Source organism: Pelophylax lessonae, assembly GCF_965119305.1.
Source record: "Pelophylax lessonae genome assembly, chromosome: 3".
NCBI lineage: Eukaryota > Metazoa > Chordata > Amphibia > Anura > Ranidae > Pelophylax > Pelophylax lessonae.
The window spans coordinates 277461064-277485937 of NC_138770.1; the positions used below are offsets into that span (position 1 = coordinate 277461064).

The 24874-nt window shown below is 48.3% G+C and overlaps 1 protein-coding gene across 1 annotated transcript in view; it reads left to right on the top strand.

Moving 5' to 3' along the window:
* Positions 1-24874, top strand: part of PIK3CA (phosphatidylinositol-4,5-bisphosphate 3-kinase catalytic subunit alpha) — a 318657-nt gene that overhangs the window by 89483 nt on the left and 204300 nt on the right. The window contains exons 5-6 of the mRNA XM_082248881.1: positions 8059-8304; positions 8392-8477. Coding sequence (XP_082105007.1) covers positions 8059-8304; positions 8392-8477 — 332 coding nt within the window. The remainder of the gene's footprint in view (positions 1-8058; positions 8305-8391; positions 8478-24874) is intronic.

Genomic DNA, 24874 nt, shown 5'->3' on the forward strand with positions numbered 1-24874 from the left:
CAGGACAGCAAATTTGCCACAGCCTTAGTGGCGACTTTGGTGTCCAAAGTGGATATTCTGATGACTGAACGTGCTGACAGAAAAAGGCCTCGTTTTTCCTTGTCTTCGGATTCTGAATCTGAAATGGTGTCCGTAGGTGGCGTGCCCCTTGAAGGGTCTCGCTCTTCTCTGTCTGAGGGGGAAGCGGAGGTTGCAGGGGTGGATGATTTCCCCCCCTGGGACGGCCGAGGACCGCGCAGCTATGGATGCACTAATTCTTGCCATTAACCGGTTGCCGCACGACGATATACGTCGGCAGTGAGCCCCGGCCAGGCAAAGTGACGTATATATATGTCACTAGCCTGTCACTTGCTAGGGAGCCAATTGCGGGAGAGTGCGCGCCCGCGGAGGCGCGCTCCCGCCCCGGCTCGTTCCCCAGCAAGTCCGTGCGTGTGACCGGCGGACCCGATGTCCGCCGGTCACTCGCCGATCGTCGCTGCAGAGGGAGAAAGTCAGGCGGCTGATGTAAACAAGCCGCCTGTCATTTTCCCTGGTGTAGAAACAGTGATCGTACGGTTCTACTATGTAGGACCGTTGATCACTGTTCCTACACTTCAAGCCACAGCCAATCACAGTAAGAATCACGCCCCTAGGGACACACACCACCCCTCCCTCTCAAATAAAGTTAACCCCTTCACTACCAGTGTAATTTTGCAGTAACAGCGCATGTGTATAGCACTGATTACTGCAGTAATGTCACTGGTAACCCCAAAAATGTCAGTCAAGGGTCCGATCTGTCCGCTGCAATGTCGCAGTCCCGCAAAAAAAAAATCGCAGATCGCCACCATTACGCGTTAAAAAAAACACAAAAAATGGCAGAAATCTTTCCCTTAGTTAGTAAACGCAATAACTCTTGCGCAAACCAATCAAAATACGCTTTTTGCGATTTTTTTTTTTTTTTTTTTTTTTTTTTTTTTTTTTTCCCCTTTCTACCAAACATATGTAGCAGAAAACAAATTGGCCAAAAATGTTAAAAAAATTTTGATTTTTACATTTTTTTTGGGGGGGGGGAATTTCATATGTGAAAAATGTTGTTTTTGCAAAATTTAAGCTCATTTTTTGTTTATAGCGCAAAAAGTAAAAATCGCACAGGTGATCAAATACCACCAAAAGAAAGCTCTGTTTGTGGGGAAAAAAAGGCCGTCAAATTCATTCAGGTCCAGGGTCGCACGACCGCGCAATTGTCCGTTAAAATCACACAGTAAAATTGCCAAAAACCCCCTGGTCAGGAAGGGGGTAAAATCTTCCGGGGCTTAAGTGTTTAAGGAAACACTACATTTAGAGGATGAGCGCAATCCTTCGGGCATTGTGCAAGGCGGCGCAGGTGTTCCCTTGCCCCGCTGAGTTTCACGCTACTGTGAATGATCAATGGCGTCATTTAAAACGCACCTTTGTGGTGCCTAAGAAGTTTTAACTCCTTTATCCCTTTGCGTCTCCTACGGATTCGCGCTGGTGTGTGGCCCCTCAGGTGGATCACACTGTGGCCAGATTAAACAAGGCCACTCTGGTACCCACCGAAGATTCTCCGGTGTTTGGGGAGGATGGAATCCCTTGCCCGCCATGCCTACATGGTGGCGGGTTCCCTGCTAAAGCCTATTTTCGCCTCTGTCATGGCGGCTCAGGCTGTGGTGGATTGGACCAAGGTGCTAAGACACACCCTCGTGGCTGATTCTGCTCCCCCCTACTACCGTGGTGATGGTGGACCAGATCTATCAAGGAGTCATGTATTTGTGCGATGCGGCCTTGAATGAGGCCCCATTAGCTGCGCGCCTGTCCAGTGTCGCGGTGATTAACCGTTGCCTGATATGGTTGAAATGCTGGTCGGCTGACCAGACTTCAAGGAAAACGGTGGCTGACATCCCCTATGCGGGGTCTCGCCTGTTTGGGGAATCCCTGGATGAATTGGTAAAAGGGGTCACTGGGGGCAAGAGCACTCTGCTGCCCAAGAATCCTAAGGGCAAGTTTTTCCGCGGTAAGCGGTGCCCCTCCTTTAAACCAAATCAGGGGTCCTTTCGTGCCTTCAAGGCACAGAACAAGGAGGAATGCTTCAAGGGCCAGGGTGGCCAGAGAAAGCCCTTGGCGGGCAAACCTAAATTCGGCCAAACTGGGGCGCCGGCCCAGTCCGTCTCTGCCTGATGGGGCGCCCTCACCCGTTTCAGGGGTGGGGGGGATGTTTGCGCGGTTTCCTCCAACTTTGGCTGCTCCTAATTCCGGACAGGTGGGTTCAGGAAATCATTCGATCAGGTTACAAGATCGAATTCCTTTCGCGGCCGGCGGACAGATTCTTTCCCTCAAATCTTCATTTGACCCCAGGGCGGTTACAGGACCTGCATCAGGCGGTGCAAGATCTCCTCGGGGGGTGATCGTCCCTGTGCCTCATCGGGATAGGTTTTCGGGGGTTTTTCCTTGAATCTGTTCACTGTGCCCAGAAAAGAGGACAAGGTGCGTCCTATTCTGGACTTAAAAGCTCGGAACCGTTTTGTACGCGTTCGGAAGTTTCCGCATGGAATCACTTCGCTCGGTGGTAGCCTCCCTGAGTCCAGGCGAATTCCTGGCCTCTATCGACCTGAAGGATGCCTATCTACACATCCCCATTTTCGAGGGGCATCAGAGGTATCTCCGATTCACTATCGCGGAGGAACATTATCAGTTTGTGGCGTTACCTTTCGGTCTCCCTTCGGCTCCAAGGGTTTTTACCAAAGTGCTGGCTCCCGTTCTGGGCCTGTTACGGGCACAGGGCATTGCGGTCTTGGGATATCTGGACGACCTCCTGTTAAGATCGAGTGCCAGCCAGAGCCTGCTGCGCAATCTGTTCACTACAGTTCAGACGCTTCAATAGTTCGGATGGACCATCAACGTGCAGAAGTCGACCTTGTCTCCTTCGGTTCGTCTCCCATATTTGGGAATGGTTCTGGACTCTGCTCAAGCGAAGCTATTCCTGCCAGAGGACAAGCTCCGGACCCTACAGAACGAGGTCAGGGCCCTCAGGGAAAACGAATCCTCGTCACTCAGGGCTTGTATGCGGTCCCTGGGGTTGATGGTGTCAGCCTTCGAGGCGATACCGTTTGCACAGTTTCACACGAGGTCTCTCCAAGCAGAGATCCTGGCCAGATGGGACAGGCTCCCTCAGTCCTTGGACCTGAGAGTGTCTGAGTCACCAAACCAGAATGGATCTTCTGTGGTTGCTTCAGTCCCCGGCTGTGGCGGACGGAAAATCCTTCCGGCCGTTACTGTGGACAGTACTTACCACGGATGCCAGCCTGTCGGGCTGGGGTGGAGTCCTGGGCAACCTGTCTACCCAGGGCACTTGGTCGGTGGAGGAATCCTCACTCCCCATAAACATATTGGAATTGAGAGCGATCAGGCTGCGCCTGTTCCATTGGTCGGATCGTCTTCAGGGCCGCCCTGTACGGGTGCAGACGGACAATGCCACTGCGGTGGCTTACATCAATCACCAAGGGGGCACCAGGAGTGCCCGGGCGGCCCAGGAATTGACCAGTATTCTGTCTTGGGCCGTGACTCATGTCCCGGCAATATCGGCAGTTCACATTCTGGGTGTAGAGAATTGGCAGGCCGATTATCTGAGCCGCCAGACCCTGGACCAGGGGGAATGGTCCCTGCACCCGGAGGTATTTCAAATGCTGTGTGCGAAATGGGGATCCCCGGATGTGGATCTGTTCGCGTCTCGGCTAAACCACAAGGTGGAAAGGTTCGTGGCAAGAACGCGCCATCCTCTGGCGGATGCCTCGGATGCGCTGGTGGTGCCTTGGCATCAGTATCATCTGATATATGCCTTTCCTCCGATTCAGTTGTCCAGGTTCCTTCGCAGGTTGGCCTCGGAACCAACATTGGGGATTCTGGTGGCGCCGGACTAGCCACGCCGGTCCTGGTACGCGGACATCGTTCACCTGGCCGTCGAGCCTCCATGGCGGCTACCAATGCGAGAAGATCTACTGTCTCAGGGACCGATGATTCGCACCTTCATTCAAGGTGTGTGTCACTTGGCCCCTCCTCGAAGGGAGCCCTTACCTCCATGGGACTTGAACTTGGTTCTGTCCGTGTTACAACGTTCCCAGTTTGAAAACATCAGGGAAATCTCGTTAACTCTGCTGTCTAAAAGGGTTGCCTTTCTTGTGGCGATCACTTCTGCTCGCAGAGTGCCGGAGTTAGCGGCCTTGTCTTGCCGCTCCCCTTACCTGGTGGGATAAGGTGGTCCATAGGCATAAGGTGGTCTTGCGACCTAATCCGTCCTTTCTTCCAAAGGTGGTTTCTGATTTTTACCTTAATGAGGACATTTTTTTCCCTTCGCTGTGTGCGAATCCTAAGCATTCTAAGGAGATTGCTTTGCATTCCTTGGATGTTGTCAGGGCGATCAGGGTTTACCTGTCGTCGACTGAATCCTTTCGGAAATCGGATTCTCTCTTTGTCCTTGCTGAGGGACTTTGGAAGGGTATGGCTGCGTCTGCGGCGACCATTTCAAAATGGATCAGACAGACAATTGTACAGGCCTATTCATTGAACGAACGGGTACCGCCCTTCCCTGTCAAGGCGCACTCTACCAGAGTGGGGAGTGCGTCCTGAGCCTTCCGGCATCAGGCTTCGGTGGCCCAGGTGTGTAAGGCTGCGACTTGGTCGTCAGTGCACACCTTTTCGAAACTCTACAAAATTGATGTTCTGGCATCAGCTGATGCCTCCTTTGGCCGCAAGGTTCTCTGTGCGGCAGTACCGTAAGGGGACCCTGGTTTTATTGCGGGTCCCTGGCTGTTGGGTTTGTTTATCCCCTTGGTTATTTGCTTTCCTGGGTTGTTTGCTCCTGTTGAGCTTTTTTGTTACCCAGAGGGTCACCTTTCTGTTCATGTAAGGTTCCTTTCTCTGTTGTGGGTACTGCGTTGCCTTTCTGACGGTTGCGTTTCCCACCCCTAATGTCTACACTGCTTTGGGACATCCCATTGGTGAAGACTGTATGAGTGGGTGGCGACTGTCGGAGGACGTAAGAGAAAACTGAATTTTTGTAAAATCTTACCGTATTCTCTGAGTCCTCCGATAGTCGCTGCCCCCGCTCCTCTTTTTGGGGTTCTTGGACTCTAATTTCTTGCTACCAAACTGAGTTGGGATGGCTGATTGCAGGGGTGTATTGGACCAGTGGGACAGCCCCCATAGGTGTGTCTATGTAAATGCTTTGTTTTTAACAAGTCTTATGTCTAGCTTGCTCCTATGGATAAGAGGTCAATACCCATTGGTGAAGACTGTATGAGTGGACAGCGACTGTCGGAGGACTCAGAGAAAGGAATTTTTCGGTAAGATTTTACAAAAATTCCTTTATCTTTATAACAAAATATAGAGTACAGTGCCAAACATCTCTAGACATATGAATGCATCAGTGAAAAAAGACTAAAAAAAGACACTATAAGTCCTTAAAGTCCATGAAACCGGATGCTTAATGTCAGAAATGGATGAGAAAAGATTCCAACACCACAAGATTAGACAACAGATCCTGAAGACCACCACATGCTCATGTATGATAATACCCTTACCGGAACTTAAGACCCCCTGTTAAGGCAGGTCAAAAAGGCATAAAGCATGGAAATGGCCGCCAGGATAGGGTCCACTCTGAAGTCCGGCACCGGGTCCACCACGATACTTAATCAACAATAATAATGTATCCTCATGTGCTCATGTTTCACAGATAAAGGGTAAAGATGTCCCTCCAAAAACATGTACATTTATTAGGATAAAAAAGTATGTACATTTTATTAGGGTAAAAAACTCAGTCATTTGCTTGATACAAGGCATGTAGTGGAAATTGCCGCGGCTGGAGGCGTGTCTGCATGGGGGCTGGCGTTTCTGACTCGTTTCGTCTTACCGTCAGACGTTATCAAAGGCAAAGCCCCCCATATGCAGCACGTATTATATAGTGTCCCCTTGTTGGAAGTTGCGGTAACGCACTTCCGCTTCCGTGGCGCGTGATGACGCACTTCCGGTCACGGCATGTGCGACAGCGCACTTTCGTGATGACGCACTTCCGGTCATGGCGAATGCTGTGAAGCACTTCCGCCCTTAGTAGAGGGAATCGGGACGCATAGATGAAGCGCGCAAGCGCGAACCTTTTGCATACATCACAACCGGAAAGTCAAACCTGAAGAATAATGCCTTAAAATATGCGGTTCACACAATGATTCAGGGGGTCTTAAGTTCCGGTAAGGGTATTATCATACATGAGCACGTGGTGGTCTTCAGGATCTGTGGTCTAATCTTGTGGTGTTGGAATCTTTTCTCATCCATTTCGGACATTAAGCACCCGGTTTCATGGACTTTAAGGACTTTGTATAGTTTCTTTTTTTTAGTCTTTTTTTCTCTGATGCATTCATATGTCTAGAGATGTTTGGCGCTGTACTATATATTTTGTTGCATTTTTTGGTTTGATATCACCTGTGTACGGGCAGCCTTTATTCACCTGTATATCAAGCGCAGGTGAATAACCTTTTCCTGTTTTTATCCATATCTTTATACCTGTTCTAGTTACAACTCCAAAAATGTAGTATTTACTTTAACTTTCACTCTTTATGATCATGGTCACCAGGATCGATAGGGTGAATCCCCCTAACTGGGACAGGTATTCCAATCCCGCTTCACTCCATCCAAAGCAAGAAAAAAAAGTTTTGACTTTCAGTGGAACTTTATGCTTGCAAATTAAAATTGGCAGACAGACAGGGTTTTTAATGCAGAATGCTCTCTTTGCCTCTTCTGAATTAAAGCTACTTACCTGCTTGTCCGCGTTTTTATACAGTAAGCCGCGCACGCGCAGCTCACTGTACAAATTCGGCAATATCTAATGCACAGCAGAGACATCATCCCCACCCAATGACAATGCCAATGACAATGCCAATGACAAAAACTGGTGATTGAGACCCGGAAAATGTCAGTGGCCGGACGGTGAGCTTGGAGACGCTGCATTGCTGGAGCGATGAGTATTATTCTGCTTTAATGAAACTAGGAAGATTAGAGCCTATATTTGGTTCTCCCTTTTGTAGGCTTTTAAGAAAACTGTTAAGTTGATATTGCAGCTTTAAGTTACAAGACACCCATGCCTTTTAGCCGAGTTACTAACCAACTGCTGCATGACTGGGTTCACTAAAACAAAAATGGGAGTGATTTTTTTTAAATCGGATCTTTATTTACCTCTGACTAAGACAGAAAAGCAGTACTGCTTGAGTCTTGCAAAAGCAATTGAGACGGGTCTGCAGCTTCCTAGTTCCATTTACATAAAATCCAGGAGACAGCTGTACAGAGACCTAAACCCACAGCATAGTTCATATTATACATTTGCCATCTTCCCTACTGTTCTTCAGCATTAATGGGGAGGGGTGCTACCATCTGATAGAAGTGATCTAATCATTCTCTCACAGGAAATTCTCTAACAACTTTTTTTTTTTTTAATTCTTTGCTGGGAACTGGGAGTGTAATAGTTTTATCCTCATCCAAGCCTCCCTCACTCCAGTCACATGTTTTCCGTTTTAGAAAATGTAGCTATCAACAAATAAAGAGAGAAGCCTAGACTGGGAGGAGCTATACTTTTCTGTGTAGTGGTGGTCTACATTATGCAAATGTAGGAGCATGAGGACATACTAAGAGGACATGTGGAAAGCCTATGACCTCCTTAGCTCTTCAGGCAGGAGAGCTGAAGCCTAGAAGTCAGAATACCAGCTCTGCCCTCTGCTTGCACAGCAGCTGGGCGAACCTCTGGAACAGCCACAAGAAGTATAGATTTGCAAATGTGTATGCATGCACTATTTTTGCATTTTTAGAAAGTTTGCAATATAAAAAAAATCTGTTTTTTTATTTTTGGAATTCTGTCACACCTATCAGATATTCACAAGGATTTTGGTGCTTTCTCGTCTTTGTTTTCCATTTGTACTTTGCCATGAGCTGTAAAATATAGCTTATATAACTTAAGGATAATCTAATTATGTGTTTTGTTGACTATGAACCCATTTGTTAAATGTCATTAATATATTTTAGTATATAAGGAGCTGTATAATGCTTGGCCGGATGCCCAATTTAATGTTAATGGCAAAAGACAGCTTGTACAACCAGATTCCAGTGGACACCTTTACAATGCCCTCTTACTCAAGGCGAATTTCAACAGCAACACCATATATGAATGGAGAAGCCTCTGCTAAATCCCTCTGGGCCATCAACAGCAATCTCCGAATAAAAATTCTCTGTGCAACATATGTCAATGTGAACATTAGAGATATTGACAAGGTACATTCACATCTAATGTAGTTGCTTGTTTCTTTTTTTTAAAAAATTTTTTAATACGTTTATAAACCTCATCTGCTTTTGCTTTAGATCTATGTTCGAACTGGTATATATCATGGAGTTGAGCCATTGTGTGACAATGTCAACACTCAGAGGGTTCCTTGTTCAAATCCCAGGTGATTTATTTAATCATACTTTTACCTCTCATGCTTGCGTTTTCTCATATGGTTTTTATCCTGCTTTTTTTGTCCTGTTAACTGTAGGCATTTCATAGTATTTGCTGTTAACCATAATTGGTTGCTAGCGGTTGTACATTTTTTGTTTTGCACAGTAGCCTCTTAATTGTGATTTTATTATTATCAATAAAGTTTTATTTTGCGCAATAGTGATTATAAAAATATAAAGTGATTTATTTCACCTTTGTAACGTATGGCAAATTGTGTGTACAGTTAGCAGTGTACTGGACAAATAACCCTAAAGAATATACACAAATAATATACACAAGGGCAGCCCTTAACAAAAGTGAAAAATAAAAAAAAACGCAATTAAACTATAAGAAAAAGGTCCTAATTATGTAAGCATGCTCACAATTAAAACACAAATGGCGATGAATACTTTTGTTGCTAAGAAAATGCTTTCAGTAATAGTATTTAGGAGAAAATAAGTTTCTCTTACGTCCTCCGACAGTCGCCGCCTCTTCATATTCGTCACAATGGGGTATTAGACTTTGCTCCGAAGGAGTAGCTAGGCAACAGAATATGTTAACATTAAAGCTTTTAACATATCCCACCCTCAAGGGGTGGTCCCCTCAGTCAATACCCTCCTACTTCCTGCAACCATATCTCAGTTTCAATGTCTAGCTTGTCAGGAGTAGCTGGTTCTCTCTGTGCTGGGGCTTTGTGCCCCAGCCTCTTTCTTCTTTTTTGATTTTTTGTTTGAGTTTTTTCTCTCTTTACTTAGCTGTTCTTTTTGTCAGCATTAGTTAGTTCTTCTGACGAAGAGGATCATGCGGGCTGGGTCTCGGGCTGATCCCCCTGGTCGCAGGTCGTGGGTCAGTAGCTTCCCAGCCTGCCATCGAGCGTTCAGCCAGGTAACGCTCCTGGCACAGTGAACGACCCATCCCTGTTCGGTGCAGGGATGATTGGTGAGGTGGCTACCTCACTGGACGCTGTGCGGTTTCTTAACCCCCATTTTGTGCGTCTTGTATGCGACTCTCCCTGCCTCATGTGCAGCGGCTTGTTCGCCTGTGCGGGTCCCCCACACCATTGAGAGGTAAGTGTATCTATGTGGGGACCTGTCTGTCTGGGGGGGTGTCAGTCTGGGACTGTGTAACCTGCCTCTGTTCACACTGTTTGTCTCCCTATCCCTCTGCTGCATGCTGCATGGGCTGCAAGGGGGGGGGGGGGGGAGCTGTGTGACACTGTCTGTGTCAGCCTTGTTCAGTGTGAGAAGCTGTGTGCTGTGGGGCATGTTTTGTGGCATGTTTGGGCACAATACAGCGATCGCTGCGGCGATCTGCCATGTTTTTTTATATGGATGGTGTTATGTGCATTACTGTACTGTAGGAGCGGCGGTTTCGGCGCCAAACGGCGCCATTTTGCCTGCACTCGCTCCGGCCGCATGTTCTACATGCATGGCGGCCATTTTCTTGTAGCCTCCCATAGGCTTTAATAGAGCGCCCTGGTCTCATCACTTCCTCTTCTCCTGGGTACACCGATCGAGGCAGCGGCGAGGGTCTCCTCAGGTTTTATCCTTCTGTTCTTGCTATATCCATTGCCTGTGTCAGTTTATTGTCCCTGTGGGGGTCTCATTGTGCTTGTGTGTGGTGCGGTGGGCTGCGCTCGCCGCGCTTGTTAAAGGGGCAGTTAACCCTTTATACTCCGGCATATCATATTGGGGCAATGGATTCTCAGGAGGGCAAATTTCCTGCCACCTTGGTGGAAAGCCAGGGGACCGCTGTTTCCCTCCCAGGGGGGGATTTGGCCACTATTGTGGCCGGCCTTGCTGCTCAGGTGCAGATGCTGGTGGCTGCTCAATCTACTAAAAGACCCAGAGTTTCTATTTCCTCTATTTCTGAGGGTGAAGGTGATGGGGCTGTTATGGCGGGGGTCTCCTTATCGGGGTCCCGCTCCTCCCTGGATCTAGTGGGGTCCGAGGTGGAGGCTGAGGTTGAGGGGGTTAATTCTCCCCCTGGCTCGCCTGAAGAGCTTGCAATCATGGATGAATTGATTGCTTCCATAAAACAAACGCTGCGTTTGCAGGATGAAGTGTGTCCCCCCGCTGCCTTGGCGGCTTATGGGACGCAGAGAAAACGCAGGACGCCGCAGGTTTTTCCCTGCAATGATGATTTTCAGCGCGCTGTTAAGGAACAATGGCGCAATTTACGCAAACCTTTTGCTGTGCCAAGTAGGTTCAAGCTGCGTTATCCTTTTTCGCCTTCCACTGATGAACGGTGGTGTGTACCACCCCCGGTGGATCACGCAATTGCGGTTTTGAACAAATCCACTGCGATTCCTGCAGAGGATTCCCCGGTGTTCCGTGATGCCACGGATAGAAGAATGGAGTCTCTTGCCCGTCATACTTATTCTGTTACGGGTTCTATGCTTAAAGCTCTGTTTGCCTCTCTCATGGCGGCCCAGGCTGTCGCAAGTTGGACGCAGATGCTTAGGCGCGTCCTAGTGGCCGATTCGGCCTCGCCGGCGACCCTGGATATGGTGGATCAAATCCACCAGGGTGTCATGTATCTGTGTGATGCGGACTTGGACTTAGTCCCGTTGGCTGCACGTGTACACAGCGTGGCGGTGTTGTCTCGCCGCCTGGTTTGGTTGAAGTGTTGGTCGGTGGACCAATCTTCACGTAAGACCTTAGCCAATCTGCCTTATGATGGGTCTCGCCTTTTTGGGGAGTCCTTGGATGTGTTGATTAAGGGGATCACCGGAGGTAAGGGCACTCTCTTGCCCCATTTCCCCAAGGCTAAGGGGGCTTCTGGGAAGAAGCATGCTAATTTTCGGCCCCCTCAGGGGTCCTTTCGTGCCTTTCGGTCGCACTACAAGGGCAAACCGTTCAAGGGACAAGGCTCTCAAAAGAAGCCCTGGTCTGGTAAACAGAAGTCCGGTCAGTCCGGACCCGCTGCCCATAACAGTGCGGCCTGAAGGGGCGCCCTCACCCAGTTTTGGGGTGGGGGGACGCTTGCTCGGTTTTCTTCAACCCTGGTTGGCCCGCGTGCGGGACAGGTGGGTTCAGGAGATCGTTCGATCTGGTTACAAGATCGAGTTTCTCTCTCGGCCGGAGAGCGGATTTTTTCCCTCAAATCTTCAACTGTCTCCAGAGCGTTTACGGGACCTGCACCTGGCGGTGCGAGACCTGAGGGCTCAGGGAGTGGTGGTTCCGGTGCCTCATCGGGACAGATTTCGGGGGTTTTATTCCAATCTGTTCACCGTGCCCAGGAAGGAGGGCAAGGTTCGTCCAATTCTGGACTTGAAGGCTCTAAACCGCTCTGTGCGGGTTCACAAGTTCCGCATGGAATCCCTGCGGTCGGTGGTGGCTGCCCTGGTTCCAGGGGAATTCATGGCCTCCATCGATTTGGAGGATGCGTATCTTCACATCCCCATTTTCGAGGGTCACCAGAGGTACCTTCGATTCGCCTTTGCGGAGGATCACTACCAGTTCGTGGCGCCTCGGCTCCGCGGGTTTTCACCAAGGTGCTTGCACCGGTTCTGGCATTATTGAGAGCCCAGGGCATCTCTGTCCTGGGCTATCTGGACGACATTCTGGTTCGGTCTGCGACCAGCCAGGGTCTGGAGAAGGACCGGTCTGTCACGATGCAAACTCTGCAGGAGTTTGGTTGGACGATAAATTTTCCAAAGTCGACACTGAGTCCGTCGGTTCGTCTTCCCTACCTGGGAATGATCCTGGACTCGGTTCAGGCGAAGGTCTTCCTGCCGGAAGACAAACTCGGAACTCTTCAGGAGGAAGTCAGGTCCCTCAGGGACTTTCCGCACTCGTCTCTGCGGACATGCATGAGATGTCTGGGATTGATGGTCTCGGCCTTCGAGGCGATTCCCTTCGCCCAGTTTCACACGCGGGGTCTCCAAGCGGAGATCCTGTCCAGGTGGGACGGGCGACCTCAATCTCTGGATCTTCAAATCTCGTTGGGCCATCGCACCAGAAGGGACCTTCTGTGGTGGCTCCAGTCCCCGATGGTGTCGGGGGGGCAAGTCTTTTCGTCCTATCTCGTGGACGGTGATCACCACGGATGCCAGCCTGTCGGGCTGGGGTGGTGTTCTGGGCGTTCTGTCCGCCCAGGGAACTTGGTCGGAGGGGGAGTCCTCCCTTCCGATCAACATTCTGGAATTGCGTGCGATAAATCTCTGTCTTCATCGTTGGACGGACCGGCTGCAGGGCTGCCCGGTTCGGGTGCAGACGGACAATGCCACGGCGGTGGCCTACATCAACCACCAAGGGGGCACCAGGAGTGCCCGAGCGGCTCGAGAAGTGGCCGACATTCTGTCCTGGGCCGAGACTCATGTCCCGGCGATTAACGGCGGTTCACATTCCGGGGGTGGAGAACTGGCAGGCGGACTATCTGAGTCGCCAGACCCTGGATCAGGGGGAATGGTCTCTCCACCCGGCTGTCTTCCAGATGTTGTGCGCGAAGTGGGGTCTTCCAGATGTGGACCTGTTCGCGTCTCGTCTCAACAACAAGGTGAGAAGGTTCGTGGCAAGGACGCGCGACCCTCGGGCAGACGCGTCGGACGCGTTAGTGGCCCCGTGGCATCAGTACAAGCTGATGTACGCGTTTCCACCGTTTCAGTTGCTGTCCAGGTTCCTTCGCAGGTTACACTCGGAACGCAGCACGGTGATTCTTGTGGCGCCGGATTGGTCACGCCGGTCCTGGTACGCAGACCTCGTGAATCTGGCGGTCGACGCCCCGTGGCGTCTGCCTCTTCGAGACGATCTCCTGTCTCAAGGGCCGATATACCATCCTGCTTTACAGTCGCTGGCTTTGACGGCCTGGCTGTTGAGACCGAGGTCCTGAAGGAGAGGGGTCTCTCCCCTGAGGTCGTTCTTACCTTAATCAACGCGAGGAAGTCTTCCTCGGGGAAGGTTTGCTACCGTACTTGGAAGGCCTATTTTGCCTGGTGTGAGTCCAGGGGGTTTTCACCCCGCACGTACTCGGTTTCCCGAGTGTTGTCCTTCCTTCAAACAGGTGTCGATCAGCGTTTGGCGCTGGCTACGATAAAGGGTCAGGTGTCTGTGCTGGCCGTTCTTTTTCAACGTCCCGTGGCTTCCAACTCCTTGGTTGGCACTTTTGTTCAGGGAGTGCGGCATCTGGTTCCTCCTAGGAGGGATCCTCTGCCCCCTTGGGACTTGAATCTCGTTCTTTCTGTGTTACAACGTGCTCCTTTTGAACAGATCAGGGAGATCTCGTTGTCTATGTTGTCCAAAAAGGTCGCCTTTTTGGTTGCGATCACTTCGGCTCGCAGAGTGTCGGAGCTGGCGGCTTTGTCCTGCAAGTCTCCGTATCTGGTTATTCACCTGGATAAGGTGGTCTTGCGACCTAATCCTTCTTTTCTTCCGAAGCGAGTTTCGGAATTCCATCTCAATGAGGATATTGTCTTGCCTTCGCTGTGCGCGAAGCCTAAACATCCGAAAGAGGTGAGACTACATTCTTTGGATGTTGTTCGGGCGATAAGGGTTTACCTTAAATCGACTGAGTCTTTTCGAAAGACGGATTCCTTGTTTGTTCTTCTAGAGGGTCCTCGGAAGGGCATGGCGGCGTCTGCCTCTACCATCGCCAAATGGATCAGGCAGACCGTTGAACAGGCCTATGCTTTCCAGGGGAAGGTTCCCCCTGTGCCTGTGAAGGCGCACTCTACTAGATCCCTGAGTACGTCTTGGGCCTGTCGTCATGGGGCTTCTGTAGCCCAGGTGTGTAAGGCGGCGACCTGGTCGACCGTACACACTTTCACAAAATTCTACAAGGTAGATGTTCAGGCATCGGCGGATGCTTCCTTTTGGCCGCAAGGTTCTTAGTGCGGCTGTTCCCTAGGATCACCTGTTGGGATCCCTGGCTGTTGGGATATGTCTTTTATCCCCTGGTTATTTGTTTTTCCTGGGTTGTTGCTCCTGTTGAGCAAGTTTTTTTCCTATTGCCCAGCTGGTTTCCTTCCTTTGGTAAGGTTCCTTTCTTTGATGCGGAGACTGTGTTGCCTTACGGCGCGGATGCGTTTCCCACCCCTCATGTTTGCACTGCTTTGGGACGTCCCCATTGTGACGAATATGAAGAGGCTGCGACTGTCGGAGGACGTAAGAGAAAACGTAATTTTTGTAAAATCTTACCTGTAAAATTCCTTTCTCTGAGTCCTCCGACAGTCGCCGCCCCCGCCCCTCTTTTGGGGTTTTGGTTATATACTCTACTGCTATTCCACTGAAACTGAGATATGGTTGCAGGAAGTAGGAGGGTATTGACTGAGGGGACCACCCCTTGAGGGTGGGATATGTTAAAAGCTTTAATGTTAACATATTCTGTTGCCTAGCTACTCCTTCGGAGCAAAGTCTAATACCCCATTGTGACGAATATGAAGAGGCGGCGACTGTCGGAGGACTCAGAGAAAGGAATTTTACAGGTAAGATTTTACAAAAATTCCGTTTTGTTGCTAAAGAATGCTGCTGCTTTTATAATCGGAGCTCAGTGGGTTGCCGTTCATTAAAACACACCTGAAGGTGTCCATTTTCTCCTGTGGCTAGAGACGTGAAACAGAGATTTTTTTTTTTTTTAAGACATCGGCTGTACAGTTATTTATACATAGTCTTTTGCAGGGTGACTTTAGTTTACTTAAGAACTCTTCATGACGGGGTCATTTTAAGAGTAAAGTTGATTTCACAGTTTAAAACAAGCTCACAGCTACTGTTATTTAAAGGCTAGAAACTCTCATGCCCCTAGGCACACTGGATGTTATCAAAACACCAGGAGAAAGCTGTAGAAGGAGTTTTTCAGCATTTCAGTAGCGTTTTATCAGCGTTTTTCAGCTGTAGCGGGTTTTCAACTTTAGTTTTGCTAAAAAAAAAAAAAAATGATACTCGTACAAAAGCCTTTGCCTCAAAAACTCTGACAAATGCAGAAAAGCCAACTGTTTTGGTGTTTTACAGCATTTTTATGCTTTTATCAGTTAGTGTTTTTACAGCTGAAAAACCTCCCCTCAAAAGCCACTAGTTCTGGAAGGGTTTTTCAGCCAGATAACTCCCCTGCCAAAAACTGCTGCTAACAGCCTTTGTATGCAAGGACACATAGGATAACATGCTGGGGAATTTACTGCCTGCAGAAAAAAAAAAACGTCTGAAGCGAAAAACAGCAGCTGTAAAATCTTCGTGTGCATGAGGCCTAAAAGGTATACTAAAGTCAATAAAAATGATTAACCTCAAAATGTGTTCCATTAACTATTAAAATACCTGTTTGTATCTCCGGTTGGGAGATTAGATAATTTAGAGTTAGGAACTAGGGGTAGACCAATTATCGGCATGGCCAATATATCTGGGGCCGATATGTACTTTCCCCGATTATATCGGTATTGGCTTCGGAACTGGCCAATATTGCCGATTTTATTTTTGTAACGACAGCCTCGTCTGCAGTCGGGACTAGTCTCGCGGGAGTGTATCACAGCCGTATACCCACCCACAGCAGCCCGGTGCCTGCCAGCCACCCAGATCCACAGGCACTGTACCAGTGAGCCAGCCAGCCACAGGCACTGTGCCAGCGAGCCAGCCAGCCACAGGCACTGTACCAGCGCCCGGTCTCCTTTGATAGTGAGGATGACATTTCTACCTCCACTGCCACGCAAGATAAGGCTCTGGTGGACATAGCAGTTTCTGTGCGTGAGACCCTAAAAATGGAGGACGCAGCTGCAACTGGGCCCAGGTTACGTTTGGCACTCACAAGCTATCCAGAGCGGCAAAGGTTTTTCCCTTTTCACGAGTATTTTGATGCCATGCTCAAAAAAGAATGGGACCGCCCAAAGCATTCCTCTGGGGTGCCTAAGCAGATTGCTAGATGCTACCCTTTTGAGGAGTCCCTGATAAAGAAGTGGACTGTGCCACCTACGATGGACCCTCCGGTCACCAGGCTGAATAAAGCTACCGTGATTCCAGTGGAGGATTCCCTGTCTCAAGAAAGCAGAGGATAGGAAGGCAGAGTCTGTGGGCCGCAATATGTACTCCCTGGCGGGGTCTGCACTGAGACCGGTGTTTACCGTTGCCCTTATCACGCAAACATTGACTGAATGAGCTAAGTTACTACGCCGTGACCTTGAGGGGAGACAAGTCCCTTCTGCCTTTGAGGAGCTGTTAGACCAGCTTGTGCAGGAGCTGCAATTTGTTTGCGATGCTGCGCTGGACACTGCTCCTATATTGGGCCGACTGTCGGTTTCGGCAGTGGTCCTCCGGCGTATACTTTGGCTGAAGTGCTGGTCTGCGGATCAGATTTCAAAGAAGGCCAATACTGATCTGCCTTTTCAAGAAGATCGCCTGTTTGGAGCTACCCTGGATGACATCATTAAAGCGGAATTCCGCCTTCCCCTCCAAAAATTAAGTCAGCAGCTACACATACTGTAGCTGCTGACCTTTTAATTATAGGACACTTACCTGTCCTGGAGTCCAGCAATGTCGGCACCGCAGCCAATAATTCCTTCAGCTGTCGGGTACTGCCGCTGCCATTGCAGGTAAGGGAACGCGGCAGTGAAGCCTTGCAGCTTCATGGGCGGGTCCCTTCTGCGCATGCGCGCAGCGCATTCCTATTGGCTCGGAGGAAGAGGCCAAACTTCCGAGGGACGGCGCCGTATCCCGGAAGTGTGGAAGGGTACCTGTCAAAAACAGGTTCCCATTCCCCCCTCCCCCCTGATAGGTGCCAAATGTGGTACCGGAGGGGGGGGGGGGTTGGAGGAAGAAAAAGAGCGATAGTTCCACTTTTGGGTGGAACTGCGCTTTAAGGGTCTCAGAGGGGGGGAGAGTACCTTTCTTCCAAAGGCTAACAAGGTTAAGGACCCACGTCGTAAACAGGGTCCCTCCTTTTCATCCCTTTAGGGTCAGTCGATAATGCAAAGCCCTTTAAGGCTCCCTCTGGTGGTTTCCAAGCGACCCTGGTCTGGACAACAAAAGTCTGGTTTCTCCAGACCTGCTGACAAGACTACCTCGGCCTGAAGGTGCGCCCTCACCCGTATCTGGGGTGGGGGGACGTTTCTGTCGAGATCCGGACCTGTGATTATCCCGGATACCAGACAAATGGGTTCAGGAGGTCATACGGTCCAGGTACAAGATCGAGTTTCGATCCATCCCTCCGGTAAAGTTTTTCCCTTACAATGTACAACTGTTCTCGGATCACTTGCTGGCGCTCTCTTGGGCTGTTCAGGACCTGGTACAACAGAGGGTAATAGTTCCGGGTCCGTGTGCAAAACGTTTTCAGGGCTTATATTCAAACCTGTTCACAGTTCCCAGGAAGGAAGGCAAGGTGCGTCCAACCCTGGACCTGAAAGCACTAAATTGCTTTGTGCGAGTTCAAAAATTCAAGATGGCCTCCCTACATCAGGGGGATTTCCTGGCCTCCATAGACATCAAAGATGCCTATCTTCACATCCCAATCTGTGCAGGACACCAATGGTTCCTCTGTTTTGCCGTGGGAGAGGATCACTATCAGTTTGTGGCGTTGCCCTTTGGTCTCGCTTCTGCTCCTCGGGTCTTCACAAAGGTGTTGGCTCCGATCCTGTCACTGTTGTGGCACAAAGGTGTTGGCTCCGATCCTGTCACTGTTGTGGCAGCGGGGGTTATCGGTCCTGGGTTACCTGGACGATCTGCTTCTCCTTGCGGAGTCTCCTACGATGCTGGAAACAAATTTGGAAATCACCATGAGAACTCTGGAGGAGTTTGGGTGGATTCTGAACCTTCAGAAGTCGTACTTGGTCCCTTCCATGAGATGGCACTACCTGGGCCTGACTTTGGAGTCATCCTCAGCCAGGGTGTTTCTTCCTCCGGAAAAAACTCCAAACTGCGGTTGAGCTGTTGCTGACCAGCAAATGGTCGTCCCTTTGGACCTGTATGAGAGTCCTGGGACTGATGGTGTCCTCCTTCGAGGCGATCCCCTTCGCTCAATTCCATCTGAGAATCCTCAAGAAGGAAATCCTTCTCAAATGGAACAAGAATCCAAATTCTCTGGACATTCAGATCCAGCTGAGCCGGGTGACCAAGGAGTCCCTGATCTGGTGGCTTCAGTCCCCGATGCTCAAGCAAGTAAAATCCTTCCTCCCTATATATTGGAAAATTGTCACCACGGATGCAAGTCTGTCTGGGTGGAGGTGGGGGGGTTCTCGGTAGGTTGTCTGCTCAAGGAGTCTGGTCCCTGGAGGAATCCAGGTTACCGATCAATGTTCTGGAGCTGAGAGCCATCCGGCTTTGCCTAGTTCACTGGACCGAGTACCTCCAGGGTTATCCAGTGCGCATTCAATCGGACAATGTCACGGCTGTGGCTTATGTCAATCACCAGGGGGGCACCAAGTGTCCTTGCGGCCTTGGAAGTGGCAGGCATCCTTCGTTGGGCGGAACGCTTCGTTCCAGCGCACTCGGCTGTTCACATTCCAGGAGTGGAAAATGATTGGCAGGCGGATTACCTCAGTCAACAGGCCTTGGATGCAGAGGAATGGTTTCTCCATCCGGAGGTGTTCTAGCAGTTGTCCCTTCGTTGGGGCACTCCAGATGTAGATCTGTTGGCGTCTCTGTCAACAGAAAAGTACAGAGGTTTGTGGCCCGCTCCAGGGACCCTCTGGCAGATGTGTTGGTGGCCCCATGGGGTCATGATTAGCTGATGTAGAAAGATCCGGAAAATTTTGTGAGTCCGGAGCCGGGCCCAGGATGCTGGTGAAGGAGTACCGGATCTGTATGCTGCTATCAGTGGACGAGGATTGAAGCGTGGAGGCATCCATTTAACCTGAACCAGACCATAGGCAAGGAAAGACCCATAGAGGGACACCGTAGGACCCGCAGGACCACCTATACTGCTGTGCTGAGCCTGCTACCCCTTCACAGGGGAAAGTGTTGTGGTGAGTGCATTTCTTATAGGGGCACTGGACCACCGCACTGCACAGCTAAGTAAGGATTAAGAGCACAAGAATATCACATCACTTATCCTTCTGGCTTCTTTACATTTGGGACACTAGCTGCACCTAGACTATTATTCAGACTTCTCATTATATTTTACGGCTGCCATTAGAACATTGGGACTTTGCAATATATTTTGATCCGTTTTGTGCTATATATTTTGATCCGATTTGTGCTATACCTGTTCACTTATCTATTTATAATTGCACATTATTTATTATATCAGGCTTGTTGGGAGATATTTGTTCTCCATATTGACACTGTAGCACTTTATACTTATCCTTTAAATCCACTGGTTCAGCTTTTATATTAATTTTTTTCTGTATATTGACTCACATACTGTATTTCACTTATCTGGCACATTGAGCACTATGGCACTTTAATTAAGCTGAGCATATTTTTATTTAATACACAATATTTATCTTGTCACTGAGCACTTTATATTTCTATTATATTTACATATTTCTATTGTATATTCTTAACCACTTAAGCCCCGGAAGATTTTACCCCCATTCCGACCAGGGGGTATTTTGCGATTCGGCACTGCGTGACTTTAACGGACAATTGCGAGGTCGTGCGACGCTGTACCTAAACGAATTTGGCGTCCTTTTTTTCCCACAAACAGAGCTTTCTTTTGGTGGTATTTGATCACCTGTGCGATTTTTTTGATCACGCGCTATAAACAAAAAAAGAGCGTCAATTTTGCAAAAATAGCAATATTTTTCACATTTTTTTATATGAAATTCCCCCCAAAAAAAATGTAAAAATCAAAATTTAACATTTTCGGCCAATTTGTTTTATGCTACCTATAAAGTTGGGGGGAGTACCGCGCTTTAAAGTGCTTAATATAACATAAATTAAATCATATACATATGTGGAAAAGTGTCTTAGTGCTTCTTAATATAATATTCATAAATTGTGTATCTCAATGTGCAAAATAAATACAATCTGATATAAATCCTTCAGTTAATAAATAGGTGGTAAAATCTACTAAACTAAAATAAATCTTACTTAAAGCGGAGTTCCACCCTAGTTATACATTTTTTTTATAAAAATCCCCCCGGGACAGTCAGGGCTAGCACATTCCACAATGGCTAGCCTCTGATCTGTCCCGGGTTGCACTTACCTTTCAGGAGAAATACTTACCTTGAAATTGTCTTCTCCAGCGCTGCCATCTCAGGTGTGGGCAGCTTGAAGCCAGCGCGATCCTCTTCCGCGTCCTCTTCGGTCCTCTTCCTCCTTCTTTGGTCCCACGATGCACTGCACCGGCCCCGACGTCACTTCCGGGTCGCGCGCGTCATCCCTCCACAGCTTCTGGGCATGCCCAGAAGCTGTTTAGAAGGGAATGACGCGCGCGCCCCGGAACTGACGTCGGGGCCGGTGCAGGCGCAATGATTGCTGGGAGCCATGACGTTCAGCTCCCAGGAATCATTGCAAAAGCCAGGAAGTGACGAATCGCCGTGGCCGCCGAGGGGAGGAAGAAGGAAGTAAGGTGAGTATATTTTCTCTAAAAGGTAAGTGAAAAAAAAAAAAAAATTGCGATTATCCATTTGTTTTTCAGGTGACCGGGAGCGAGAAGATGGAGGTAAGTATAAATTTCGGGTGGAACTCCGCTTTAAACAAGCAATATAAATACAGTATAAAGTGACAAAAATTGTTTATAAAATTATTAGTCCGTGACCCTTTCAAAAAATAAATTATGTGCTCTTAATTAGGTGGTTTCAAATATAAAGTGCTGAAGTGTCCTTTAAATAAATATATAGTAATCAACAGAATCTTCTTATCCAAATTTGACATGCAGGTGCTCTTTCGTGCGGTGCCCACTAGGTGTCCTAAGCACTCACCTCAATGCTCTTTAAAAAAGCCTTAAGTTGTATGCCTCAGTGTGCTGCTCCTTCCTCCTTATTGGCATATAGGTACCATTATGAATCCTCGGTTTTATCTCCCTTATGTAAACAGCTATATTCCAGGGGATATATGCGGTCCTTTATATCTCCAAAAAAATCAAATCGGGCCAAACATGGTGAAGTACGTCCCGTATAATTTATTAAAATAGATAAGAGTAACACTCACATTGCATTCCGTCTTGTTCAGAGCATAACAAACATTCCTTTGCCGATACGTCACTTCCGGTTTGGCTATCCTACGCGTTACGCTGCGTACCCACGCAGCTTCTTCCGTGGAGGAAGGAGCAGCACACTGAGGCATACAACTTAAGGCTTTTTTAAAGAGCATTGAGGTGAGCGCTTAGGACACCTAGTGGGCACCGCACGAAAGAGCACCTGCATGTCAAATTTGGATAAGAAGATTCTGTTGATTACTATATATTTATTTAAAGGACACTTCAGCACTTTATATTTGAAACCACCTAATTAAGAGCACATAATTTATTTTTTGAAAGGGTCACGGACTAATAATTTTATAAACAATTTTTGTCACTTTATACTGTATTTATATTGCTTGTTTAAGTAAGATTTATTTTAGTTTAGTAGATTTTACCACCTATTTATTAACTGAAGGATTTATATCAGATTGTATTTATTTTGCACATTGAGATACACAATTTATGAATATTATATTAAGAAGCACTAAGACACTTTTCCACACATGTATATGATTTAATTTATGTTATATTAAGCACTTTAAAGCGCGGTACTCCCCCCAACTTTATTTATCTGAATTGTGTAGGTTACCAATTTTAGTACCTGCGGCATTAAAGGTGATAGATTTTAGACAACAACTAGAGAGACAGCGCGAGAATTTCACCAACCCTTTATATTTATGCTACCTATGTTTGGTAAAAAAAAATCGCAAAAAGCGTATTTTGATTGGTTTGCGCAAAAGTTATCGCGTTTACTAACAAAGGGAAAGATTTTTGTCATTTTTGTTGTTTTTTTTTTTTTTTTTTTTTTTTTTTAACGCGTAATGGCGGCAATCTGCGATTTTTTTTTTTTTTGCGGTACTGCGATATTGCGGCGGACAGATCGGACCCTTGACTGACATTTTTGACACTTTTGGGGCTACCAGTGACATTTCTACAGTAATCAGTGCTATATATATATATATATATATATATATATATATATATATATATATATATATATATATATATATATATGCACTGTTACTGTAAAAATACACTGGTAGTGAAGGGGTTAACTTTATTTGGGAGGGAGGGGCTGTGTGTGTCCCTAGGGGCGTGCTTTCTACTGTGATTGGCTGTGGCTTGAGCTGTAAGGACACTGATCAACGGATCTACATAGTAGATCCATGTGATCAGTGTCTTTACAGCGAGGAGAATGACAGGTCGCTTGTTTACACAAGCTGCCTGACATTCTCCCTCTCCCCCGCCGATCGCCGAGTGGCCGGCGGACATCGGGTCCGCTGGTCACACGCGCGGGGGGGTCCGTGACCACGCCTCCGGCGGCGCGTGCTCGCTCCCTAGACCCTCACAAGCAAGCAACGTAGCCCTACGTTAGTTTGCCTGTGAGGGGCTGACCGCCGACGTAGATAGTTGTGCGGCGGTCGGCAAGTGGTTAACAGTGTAAAAGTATATATATAATTTTTGATGACACCATACTTCTAACACCATCACAAACATATTTTCAGCACTTTAGTATATCGCATCGGAAGTAGCGCCCATACCCTATAAACATCCTATCTTAGCTGATGTATTCCTTTCCTTCTCTCAAGTTGCTGCCAAGACTTATTCGCAGGATCGCGGCGGAAGGGATTTCGGTCAGTCTTGTGGCTTCGGACTGGCCTCGCTGACCTTGGAACGCCGACCTGGTCAGGCTAGTCGCAGACACTCCTTGGAGACTTCCTCTCAGGGAGGATTTACTGTCTCAAGGGCCAATCTTCCATCCTGCTTTACAGTCGCTGGCTTTGACAGCTTGGCTGTTGAAAGCCAGGTGCTAAAGGACAGGGATTGTCTGTCTGCTTCAGTGATTCCCATTCTGCTTAAAGCGAGGAAAGCGACATCTAGGAAGATTTAGCATCGCACGTGGAAGTCGTATATTGCGTGGTGTGAGTCTCTTGGGAATCCCCCTCGCTCTTACCCGGTGGCTCGTATCTTGGCTTTCCTTCAACGGGGCATTGATCAAAAGTTGACCTTGAGTACTATCAAGGTTCAGGTTTTGGCCTTGGCGATTTTCTTCCAAAGGCCATTGGCCACCCATTCTATGGTGCGTAACTTCATCCAGGGAGTGCGACACTTGGTACTTCCGGTGCGACCTCCGTTGCCACCTTTTGGGATCTTAATTTGGTGCGGTCGGTTCTTCATAAACCTCCTTTTGAAAGTATTCGGGAGATTCCCCTGCTTACCTTATCCCAGAAGGTGACCTTGGTGGCTATCACTTCTGCATGCAAGGTGTCGGAACTGACAGTGTAGTCCTGTCGTTCTCCCTACCTGGTGGTTCAGAGGGATAAAGTGGTACTTCGTCCGGATCTGTCCTCCTTTCCAAAGATGGTTTTCAGTTTTCAATTAAATTAGGACATTGTGTTACCTTCTTTGTGCCCTAAGCCAAAACATCCTAAGGAATTTGCGCTGCATACTCTGGATGTGGTTCGGGCAGTCAGGGTGTACTTGGCGACTGAGTCTTTTTGAAGGTCAGATTCGTTCTTTGTACTCAAGGATAGTCCAAAGAAAGGGCTGCCTGCGTCTGCTGCGACTATTGCCAGATGGATCAGACAGTTGCGCGGGCTTATTCAATTAAGGGTCAGATTCCACCTTTCCCTGTTAAGGCGCATTCTACTCGGGCGCTTAGTGCTTCCTGCACTTTTTCGCCATTAGGCATCTGTGCTTCAGGTTTGCAAGGCGGCTACCTGGTCGTCTGTTCACACCTTTACATAATTTGTAAGATGGATGTGCTGGCATCTGCGGATGCCTGTTTTGGCCGCAAAGTTTTGCAGGCTGCTGTTTTAGGTGGCTTTTTGGCCTTCCTTGAGGGTGTTTAGTGTTTTGTGTCGGGTTGGTCTCATCTTGTTGTTCTGATGAGTCCTGTGTTGCCTTGTTTGGCTATGTTTAGCCTTGGGGACTTGTTTTTTTTCTGCTGTTCCCACCCTTCATTTTATGGCACTGCCTTGGGACGTCCCTACTGAAATGCATCAGAGACTGCGTCCGTCAATGAAGGATAGAGAGAACTGGATTCTGGTGGCTTCGGTCCCCGAAGATCCTTTTCTCGTAAGTTCATTGACAGACGCAGTACCCGCCCCTCTATTTCGAGTTGGGTTGGTATTATTTCTCTGACACTGCTTTGATACAAAACGGACATCCTATGCAGGAAGAGAGGGTATACCCCCTGGTATTGCCCATAGGCGTAGCCAGGACCATTTTCCGTTAACGTCTTTCAGGACAGCACCTTGAGAGATGGCTCCTCCCTCTCACCAACAGGAACACCCCATCTACCAGATTTTAAAAAGGAGGCTTCTC